Source organism: Triticum dicoccoides, chromosome 4A (genome assembly GCF_002162155.2).
Source record: "Triticum dicoccoides isolate Atlit2015 ecotype Zavitan chromosome 4A, WEW_v2.0, whole genome shotgun sequence".
NCBI lineage: Eukaryota > Viridiplantae > Streptophyta > Magnoliopsida > Poales > Poaceae > Triticum > Triticum dicoccoides.
The window spans coordinates 133,711,934-133,722,804 of record NC_041386.1 but is presented as its reverse complement, the minus strand read 5'-3'; the positions used below and the strand labels follow the sequence as shown (position 1 = coordinate 133,722,804).

At 44.1% G+C, this 10,871-nt stretch overlaps 1 protein-coding gene across 4 annotated transcripts; it reads right to left on the bottom strand.

The window, feature by feature from the left end:
- Positions 1-2,403: 2,403 nt before the first annotated feature.
- On the bottom strand, positions 2,404-10,362 carry LOC119285397. 4 transcript variants are annotated; one of them, XM_037564664.1, is made up of 11 exons: positions 10,211-10,362; positions 6,900-9,308; positions 6,384-6,513; positions 6,121-6,206; positions 5,771-6,015; positions 4,493-4,579; positions 4,300-4,399; positions 3,609-4,140; positions 3,072-3,303; positions 2,881-2,941; positions 2,404-2,793 (listed from the first exon to the last, which is right to left on the bottom strand). In XM_037564664.1, exons 1-11 carry the CDS (start codon positions 10,298-10,300, stop codon positions 2,689-2,691), a joined length of 4,077 nt encoding a protein of 1,358 aa, XP_037420561.1. In that variant the 5' UTR covers positions 10,301-10,362; the 3' UTR covers positions 2,404-2,688. The 4 variants fall into 4 exon arrangements, 3 of the variants coding, with proteins under 3 accessions (XP_037420561.1, XP_037420562.1, XP_037420563.1); XM_037564665.1 differs by having other exon boundaries at positions 2,881-2,930; XR_005139485.1 differs by having other exon boundaries at positions 2,729-2,793; positions 2,881-2,930; positions 3,052-3,303.
- Positions 10,363-10,871: the final 509 nt, after the last annotated feature.

Genomic DNA, 10,871 nt, shown 5'->3' with positions numbered 1-10,871 from the left:
GCGGTGCTCCTGGCGACGTGCAGCAAGCGGAGGCGAGGAGGTGGTGGGGTTCTTGGTGGTCGCCGGCGTGGCGAGGGCCGAAGGGGTCGCCGGCGCGGGCGTCGGGTGCGGTCAGAGCAGAGGAACTCGGGCAGCGGCGCGATGTGTGCGGTCAGAGCAGAGGAACGCGGGCTGCAACGCGGTGCGGGAAGGCGGGGCTCGTGCTGGAGCTTGAGGGCGTGACCGTCATGGCATGCGTCCAGATGACGGCAGAGTGCAGGCGTGGCTTGGCGTCGCGCCGCAGCCCGAGTTCTGCTGAGAGAGCCACGAGGTCATCACCGCCGGCCTCCGCGCCATGCTGGCCCAGATGCTGCACCCCCCTATGCCGTCATCATGGGACGCCTGCGTTCTGCTGAGAGACGAGGTGAAGATTCAGAAAAATTGAACAAAGATTTGTCTGTCATAATAGATGGATGCTCTCGCGAAAGAGAAAACTCGGGGCTCACAGGGCAGCCACACACTGCACGGGCCACCATCCAAGCTGCCCCATCATCCTTGCGCTACCTCAAGCCGAGCGCACACACATCTACGCGCCAACCGACGAGATCTGGGCCCGAAGCGCCGCAGTAAGGCGCCGTTGGAGGGTGAGGTGGACATGACCACGCAGATCCGGAGCCCGGAGCCCCGGGGAAGATCCACGCGGCCCCGTCAAGTAGCCGCCGAGCTCGACCGTGAGCAGGCCACCACTGGCACGCCTCAGCCATCGGCCCGCCAGGCCCCGCGCGCGCAGGCTCGGCCAACAGGAGCCGCGCTGCAACCGGCCGACGAACGTGAACCGTGAGAGGGCGGTGCTTGGTTAGTTGTGGAGGAGGGAAGGGAGAGGGGAACGTGGCGCCGTCGACTGAAGCAAGAAGGGCGCGTGGGTGGTGCGTGGCTAGAGCACGGATAGAGACGAGAGGAAGGAGAGCACCGCTGATGGGTGGGTTTGTCGACGCACTGGAGATGGATGGATAAAGAGAAAGAGCAAGAAGAGCAGCAGCGCTGCTGGAGGAATGGCGATGTCCACGCAGTAGTGGTCTCGGTGGGGATTTTCTTTTGTGTGGATTGCTTTCTCTATTGGCTGCACCGACCAGAAGCTGCTGGAGCTTGCCATGCGTGCTACTCCCTCCGTTCTAAAATAGATGACTCAACTTATCGATTGCAATTCTTTTCTTTCTAAATAAATGAGCACCGATTTGCTTCTTTTGAGAAAAATGAGCACCGATTTACTTGTTGTTGTTTTATTGTTATTACTGTCATAGTTTAATGTTCTAGCTTACCACATCTGAATACATCATCAAATACAATAATTAAAGTTAGTGAAATATTGGAAATAATATTTCTTGTGAAGAGTTGAAAGAATGTGACGATGGTGCATCTTGAAATTTAGCTTTGTTTTTACAATTCACCCAAAATTTACCTATGATGGGGAACAGAGAAAAGCTTGCTCTTTTATGATGATGATGACTAAGTTCATAGTGCAAAAGAAAAAGAACAGAATATAATCTTGCAAATCAAATAACCAAAATTTTCTAAAAATATAATTAATATAGTAAAAAAATGTTTGCTTTCGAATATTAACAAAAATAATTGTACATAAACAATCCCACTTCAATGCACCACTACTCTTTCATCCAAAAAAATACTTTGCAAATCTTTTGAAATTTCTAAGAAAAACTTTTGGATTGGTTGTTAAACGCTCGAATAGTATACAGCAATTCCACAGTTTGTATATCCCGCTGAAAACAATTACACCATTTCCTCTTTCACCTGATGATAGTACTAAGCTGAAGGAGGCGCCATCAAAGGACATCCCTACGACTTTCTCAACTTTATACTACATGGTATGGACCCAACAATCCATTTTTCGTTGCAGACACCGAGCGTGTGTTTTTTTAAAGACAAAGAGTGTTTCAAATTCTTCTTGCTTTAAAAAATTCATGCTTTTCAATATTGCTCGAAATTCATGTTTCCCAAAATATGTTCCAATTTTTTTTTAAATCATTTAAAATTGATCACAAATTTTTAAAAATTCTCTTCCACAAAAAACTTATGTTCAAAAAAATGTTCATTTTCAAAACATGTTTCAATTCTAATAAAATATGAATTTTTTTATTCTTTTAGTTATCTAAAAGTAAAGGAATATTTGTGTTTTCTGAAATATAAAATACAAAGCTGATTACTAGACTATTCTATGCAGCACTACTCCTCTATCAGATGTTAGGGTGACTTCTTTACGTCCGCACTTCATATTTTGAAAAGCAATAATAGTATAAACTTATTACTGATGTTTATCAGAAATGTATACCAAAATTGACGCACGGAGCAAGTTTTACGATATTTTTTCGCCCGTTGCAACGCACGGGCATTTGTCCTAGTACAATATAAACGGGTGAAATCCTGTTTGGAGACTTTCATAGCACATAACATTGCACAGTTGAGAACCAACAATTTGAATTGAAAATGCAGGTGTGAAAACATCCACAGAGATTGATACAACATTTTTCTTTCCCAGAATGATAATATGAGTGCTTGAAACTGACTGACGCGAGGCAACCCTCGCTAGAGAGAACAGATTAGCTGTTGACTATGCACATTCCCCGAATGTTTATTGCACAAGATTGCAAGCCTCGTGGATCCAAACCTTTGGTGGAATGAACCCAGTTCTGGTCATTTTGTGGAGACCCCATAGCCGTGCATTTCTAGTTTCCTACGGCCGTTGCTCCATCTATTCCGCTCGTAGCATTTACCCTTGTATTTGGATCCTGGAGCCGCCTGTTACAGCAAAACATGGCGAATAATAAGCTGTGTGCACATATCTAGAGTATCATCTGGAACAAACCATGTATGCAACATACGTACCGCAACAGGCTTAATAACCTCAGTTGAAACACAACTCTCGCTGCACTGATCTGCACCAACACTAGAAATACAACGTCATAAGATACTGGCCATAGCTGGTAAACAAGGTTGTCAACTAAGAGAATCTGTCAACAAGAATCACTATGTCGCTGGTTTTTCTTGTCAACTGACCTTAATAGAAGAAACCATACCTGTCATACGGCTGCCCATGACTGTCCACCGCAAAGTTAACTTCTGGGTTTGGCGTAATAATGGGAACACCAACAGCACAATTGCCCTCTTCACTACTGTTACTCCGAATTTCCAGTAACAGCTCAGGCTCCGGTTGGTCTCTATCTTCTACCCCCACTGAAGTGCTTTCTTGACTATCACTTTCCAATGTCTCGCGAACGATCCTAGTACATTCCAGTTGGTACTCAGATCCTGTAATTGCCAATAAGACTATCAAATCAAAGTTCACCCATACAGTCTTCCTATAAAATAAATAATCAAAGCATGCAAAAGCCAGGCATGTTTGAAGCAACCTATTACTTCAATAGGTTATTTTGCATATCTATATCTGTGCGGACATAGACAACAACATTCATATTCAGAGGTAGCATCAATTTTCCAATATGCTTAATAACTAGTTTGATTCATCTTTCCTTTTTAAGATTCCAGAAACTGATATGTCTAGTGCTCCCTAGCCAAGTATCAAGTGAGCGAGAGAGAGAGAGAGAGAGAGAGACCATTCAACTCTTCTGGATGGCTAAATGCATTACTTGAAACCTTCTGACAAATAGTGGTTCCCCAAGAGCTGAAAACGGAGTTCTCTGCCAATGCTAGACTGTTATAGTTAGTCTGCGCTGTGACCTCCAACTCTTCTGAATGATTGGATGCATTGTTCACAACCGTGTCACATGCTAGACTGTTATAGTTAGTCTGCGCTGTAACCTTCAACTCTTCTGAATGATTGGATGCATTGTTCACAACCGTGTCACATGTGGTGGTTCTTTCAAAACTGACAATGCTGTTCTTCCCCAACTCAATTTCTTCCGCATTAAGCACCAACTGGATGCTCATATCTCTTGGATTATGATCCGTGGCATCTAAAATCTTCTGACAGATGGTGGTTCCCTGGAAACTGAGAATGCTGCTCTCTGCCAATTCAAACCTCTCAGAGCAAGACATTGCTGTGAAACCAAATGATCCTGTCCATGTTTCTAGAAGCTGAGGAATCGCCGGTAAGATAAGCCTTTCCACCCCCAAGCCAGAAAGTAACTGCAAAGTAAAATAGAAAGTAAATAGAGCCACACACAGCAACAAAATGCCAGGAATATTGACAATCAAATGGGAACGTGATGTTGCAACATTCAAACTCAATTTCACAATGGCCAGTAATTTTAAAATATATTTATTTAAGTAGTAAAAGTAAAAAACCTTTTCCAGTTCATTCATCAGTAAGCGACACATTCCTTGTCGACGATGTTGAATTCTTGTACCGATAAGAGGCAGCTCAGCAAACTTCTTCCCACATACCCTAAACAGAAAATAAATTGTGATATGGAGAAAAGAACGATAAACTAAAAAAGTTTGCAATTACCATGGAGGACCACTGAGAAGAGTGAAATACCTAAAAGTGCCGACAGATATTAGCTCACCATCTTTCTGGAGAAGTATCGTGTAAAATCCCCTAAAATTAAGCCGTCGGAGACCTGATCTGTAGATGATTAGATAAAAAAATTACAGTCTCCATTTATGATGATTAATAATGAACGGAGAAATACCAGCCACATCTAGAATATATAAGCTGTACATAGATGAATTATTGTGATGAAATAGACTAGAAACTGTTGAAGTATATGTGGATTGAACAGTTAGGAGGACATTGGCTCTACTGGTTGGTGCGTGAAACTTAATATGGTATAAATTCAGGCAAAGTGTCCAGCACGTGTGAGGTGAAATAGAGAAAATAAATGCTAAGAGGGAGTTACTGACAAGTCATCCTAGAACTAAGTGAGTGTTGTAGTTAAATTTATGCACTGTAGCAGAATATCCAAGCTATAAGAATGATAATACTCCCTGTTGTCAATTGTCATATAGTACCATCTAAATTAAGCTTATCTAAAATGTTGTAATATAGTATTCCCTGCGTTTCACTGTATCTGTCCTCAGCCAACCATAAGAACCAACAAAACACTATGGGCTAGTTTGGTTCGTGTCCTCGTGACAACTCACCTGGCCTGGAGCGTGCCTGTGTGTTGCCTGGATACTGTTTGGTTGCTATCCTCGAAGTGCCTGGACTTGCCTGGACTGGAATGGTACGGAGGTGATTAGCCTGGATGGGGTGTGGATAGAGGAGCCATGCAAGGGGTTAGCCTGGCCCAGGCGTCGAAATTCCAACGCCTGGCAAGCCATAATGGCTGCCTGGGGTTTGCATGTATGGAGTTGATCTCGGTAGAAAGGACTATGAATTATTATTTTAAGTCTAATCACTCTCCAGGCCAGGCTCAAAAACCAAACATGTTTCCATCGATGCTGCCTGACCAGGCAACAATACACCCAAAAATCAAATCCAGGCCAGGCAGTACTTCTTCCCAGGCACGTAGCTGTGGACATCAACCAAACTAGCCCTATATCTAAGAGCGAGGTGAGAAATGATCATGCATACCCCTATTAAATTACATGCCACAACCACTTAACCTCTTCCAAAAGCTTAAAAGTATGGCAGAGAGCATAAACATTGAAACAAGACTGCAGAGATGAAGGACAGATATTGTGAAACGAAGGTAGTATAAGCTAATGATTTCCATGATCCCATCAAGCCTACCACACAAAAGTAATCAACACATGATTAATGGAAGGTAAAATGAAGACAGACACATTGAAATGGTGCCATAGCAGTTCTTACTCTCTATTGAACACAATATCTTCAGAAAGATCTCTTCGTGTGCGGGGCTCGATAATAGTAACAAAACATTCATGAAGAACATCAAGTGCAATGCACAGCTTGCCATACTGTTCTGCCATTATCTCATTGTAAAAATCGCCATGGTCACTAGCATTTTCTCTGTCAAATCTGAGTATGGTGCATGATAAGCCTTCGACAGGAGTTGGAATTGGTTTCCCGATAAGCTCTTGCAAATGCTGAAATATCTGCACATCAGAATAGATTATGAGACAACATAATGAGCATGCATGAAGTTCAAATTCTAAAGTAATTCAGGGTGGAAACAGCATTTTATCTAAGTGTTGTCATACCTCTGAGCATCCCCTACTGCAAAACCAGCACCCTTCTGGACAGCAGGTGAGCCGATCACCTTTGTTTCTCATGCAACCAACATGATCTACCAAAATATGATAAAAAGGAAATCAGTGGTTTTCAAAATATAATTATATGTTACTCCCTCCGTCCCAAAATAAGTGTCTCAACTTTGTACTAACTTTAGTTCAAAAGATGTACTAAAGTTGAGACACTTATTTTGGGACGGAGGGAGTACTATTGAGTGTTCAGAAAACCATACATTCACGTTCACACTGATCACAATACATAATAGTCTTCTCGGTGAATTGGTTGGTATCAGGATCATAATCACTCAAGTCACAAATACTACATCTACAAGATGGACAGTACCAGCTTCCTTCCGGAGTGGCCTACAAAAGTAGCATGATACTGCATGTCAGATCAACAGACAAGCAAGTGCATATAGAAAGAAGATGTTGCTTATATAATAGAAAAATCAAGGAAATGTAGCAACCATATGAACCAAGTATGAAGCTAAAACCACATGCTCGTCACATTGTTCAAAACAGAAATTGAATAGGCATTCCAAGTGCTCATTAGAAATCATACAAGTTTGGGTTTGATGGGAAATATCCAATGAATCACTGGTGATCAAATAAGAAAAAATAAATAGCTTTTTAAGTATATGACCGAATGACATGCTCCTGTGCTGTAACAGGAGATTTGCGAAAACATAGGCGTGAAAATTTAAAACTCTTGATGAAAAAGGAGTTCACTCTGATAAGATAAGGAGTACCTCCAAACCGACACAAGCATGGTGGAAGGATGAAGGACAATTGTCACAAAGTAATATTTCCCCACCCTCATTGCATATCGAGCATATTGAATCACTTTCTGTATCAGAACAATTTGTCTTCAAGCGCACGTGCAGTGATTCTTTGGGCTTGTTTTCACCCATCAATTCAACTAAACACTGTGAAAGGGACCTCCCATCCTTCAAAAAGATATGAGCAGCAGGTAACCGAGTACTGCACCCAGCATGAACCTCAAAGCTTTCCAGAGTGAATAGTTCATTGCAACACCTGCATTTTATTCCATCTTTAGTAACGGCACCTTCCTTTAGCCGAGGCCCATCACTTCTTTGCTTATAAGTAAGTTTAACTCTTGGTAATAGAACATTTTTGTCTACCAACAGAGACAGAACGGTTTTAGCACGATGCTGATATGGCAGGATTTGTCCATGTGTTGAACTCAAAACTCGTGCATGGCTCATAGGCACCGAAGATGATTTTCTTTTCTTTGATTTTACATGACATGTAGGCCAGCTAAACATGCCATCATGTCTATCTAAAACTGAAACCGGCAGGTCCTTTCTTCCACTTGTATCCCTTGCTCCGCCACCGAGTGCTATAGACGTATCAGTGGTGATCCCAGAGCTTACATTATTCTCCTTTTGATATCCATCCTCTAAGTATCCTTTACATGCTGCCAGCAGACATTTGTAGGAATTGCCATGTGGAGAATGATACCGAAGCTCCCGTTTTTTACTAGATTTCATCTTTTGGCAGACTATCCAACCAGAAGATTTGAGGAACTTCTTAGCTTTTGATCTCAGAAATTTCTTTTTCCTGACATTCTGCACATCCGCTTCCACACAGTCTACATATTTCCCTACAACATCAGATTTATTTTCACGTTTACGCTTACCAAGTGTTGCCAGGTCCCTTGAAACTGCTGCATCGAGATTTACTCTGTTTGCTGCCAAATAATTGCAATTATCAGGAATGCCTTCAGTATTGTTCCCTTTAACTCGTTTAATACACTGAACTGCGAAGCTCCTGAGTACTTGAAGGAAAGAAACGTAAGTCTTCCCGACAGGTGACTTGTACCGGTATCTCTTAATAGTACTTGGTTGACCGTTAGGCCTTATAATATCGTCTTCTTTGAACACAATTCTCCAACCTAATGCCAGGAGATGCTCCTTCAGCTTCATCCTCATGGTTTCATTAATTTGTCCCTGGGAAAAACTGGTAACCTCTTGGTAACTAGCAAGCAGCGACGCTATCGGTGGGGAAAATTTTGCATCTAGCTGTACTGGCATCCAAGAAGCTGAGGCATCCGTACTCAACTTATTATGGTGTTTGTTCTCCATTAGGATAAGATCTGTGCCAATTGAGCTGCAATCTTCACTATTTCGAGTCGCGCTATGTAGAAGCAAATCATTTGTATGACAACCCTTCTGTGCCAGGTAAGCCTCACATGCTGCTATAAAAGATGCAAACCGCTTCCCATCAGGTGAGACACAATATCTGTTCTTAGCTCTATCGTCTACAAAGGTCCACCCTACTGATTTAAGATAGTGCTTTGCAGACTCCCGTTTGGCACGAGCACTAATCCTGTCGTTATTGCGATAGTATGAGATGAACTCTAACATGGTCCGGCAGATAGCAGCTGATGCAGAATCCAGCTTATCCGAGACAATTGGCTCGATATTCTTATTTTGAAAGGCTGCAGATGTTGAAGTTTCTGCTGATCTACAAGAGTCTCCTATTTGATTTCCATCTTGGTGAGGTTTGTCACATACAGACCGTAATTCTGCAATAAGGGCTGCAAGTGATCCCTCCCAAAAAGACTCTGTTCCACACATCCACGTATTGTCTTCTGCCGTCAATGAAAGATTTGACCTCAGGTCATACCATATCTGCCTGACTGATACAGGTAAACCATCCTTCTCTTCATGTGACAACAGCATTTGGAGAAACAACCAGATCCCGCGTGGTTTCCATGTTCCAGTAACTTCATCCCAGTCCTGAGTATGGCGTAGCTGGTCGACTGCCATAATGCGTTCATCACCTTCATCAGGAAAAAAGACCTTCCTCTCCATGGAGCCTTCAGCGTGATCAGCAATTACACCTTCCCAGTAGGATCCTTCCACTAGTGCATCAACCCACAGTCCATAGCTTGCATCAGATACCTGCAGCGGTTGATGTGGATGCACCGGTCTTACTTTTCCACGAGTGGATTCCTGAGCCGCACTTGACTTGCCATCGATAGCATCTGACACCTCAACTTTCTCAACAAGAGGTGACCCGCTACCATTGTCATCAACAAAATCATTGTATCTTACAGAGCGGAAGTTGTCCAAAATTTCAATCACAACAGCCTGATGCCATGATCCGCATAGCCCTGGATCAAAACTAATGACCTGCAGAAGCGAAATATATCAGTGAATCTACTCCCATTCACAAGTATGAGAGTTTTCGCAGTGAGATTGCAAAAAAAAAAGGATGGTAACATTTCCAGCACGCATCAGTGGTGGTGACAAATGATAACAATGAATCCGTAGGGAGGACATTTTACAGATGATGCCATTGGTTTGACCATGGTTCATGGACAAGGTAAACTCATTAGGTGCGTGCGAAACAGAGACGGCTGCCTCACTTCCTATTTTTCTTTTGCGTTCCTACTAACACAATACAATGCTACACATTCCAAGCACTAGCACTCAACAGTGAAGGGTAACTGTGTGTGCGCAAGACAGCATATCAATCAAGAAAAATGCTACTGCAAACTGACACTTCTATGAGAGGCCAATAATAACATTCAGTCCGTCGAGCACCAACCAAGAACCCATGATTCCGAACAAATTTCCACACAGGTACCAACAAAGCAAAGATCTTTTACCATGTTACTACATCAGATAGGTGAGATGCAAGCGAAATAACTCGGCAGACTAATTAGGCGACTGGCAGGCATGCAGGCGCAACCATGCACTGACTAACGCCATTGTTTGACAAGAACTTCATCGCAGATTAACCCAAACATGTTATTTCTGCCGACAGTCTTAGATCATTCAGATGGATGCCAACTCAATCGCTCCCAGCTGCACACGATTATCGCGCAAAACAACAATCACCGGCGCGTTCTACCGGAACTAACCACATTAGCACAAGTCATCTGACGAAGGTGGGACTCCGTTCAGAGCCAACCACACTAGACTAGACTACAGGGGAGACACGGGAAGTCAAACCCAGGCGAGCCAGGCGCGCGGGAGCAATGCGTGGCCCGCCCGGCGATGACGGCGGTGCGGATTTCGACGGCGCTGACCTCGACGTGCTCGCCCGGAAGAAGCTTCCGCTCCCCCGCGGCGGCGACGGGGGGCGGCTCGCGCCTCCGCTTGGCGGCCCCCCGCGGCATTGCGGCGCCGCGAGCGGCGACGGACGGCCTCGGATTCGAGGGCCGGGCGGCGGCGGCGGTAGTTGGGGGAGGGGGAGGAGGCGGAATCCAGGGGGGCGGAGGTGGATACAGGGGAGGAGGGGACGGGTTTAATGGAGAGGTTATTTTTACAGCACTCGGCCGGTGCTGGCTGCTAGTATTGAGTAATTAACGCCGGCGTTAATCGCCCGGTAATTCACTTGGGGTAAGAAGATCCGCCCTTGATCTGCTATTTGAGTCTCGGCAATAAATGAGGTTCGTGAGCATGTAATACTTGCCAGAAAAAACAAGTGGCGATTTTGGTTAGTAGTACAGGATTTTAGGTGAGCGGCAGTAGTGATCCCGTTTCCTTCCGTTTTGGCAGGTAGATGAGGGCCTTTACTGTGTTTTGATCTCGGGAGTAAAAGTTGAGATATTTGGGAATGCATTGCATGTGATGTTTACTGCGGCCTCGCAAGGGTTTAAGGTAAAGGTCGCCCCGTCCGTCCTTGTGTTTCCACTGGCCTTTGTCCCGCCACTGGAGCAACGGCGTGTGAATGGATGGCCGTGATGG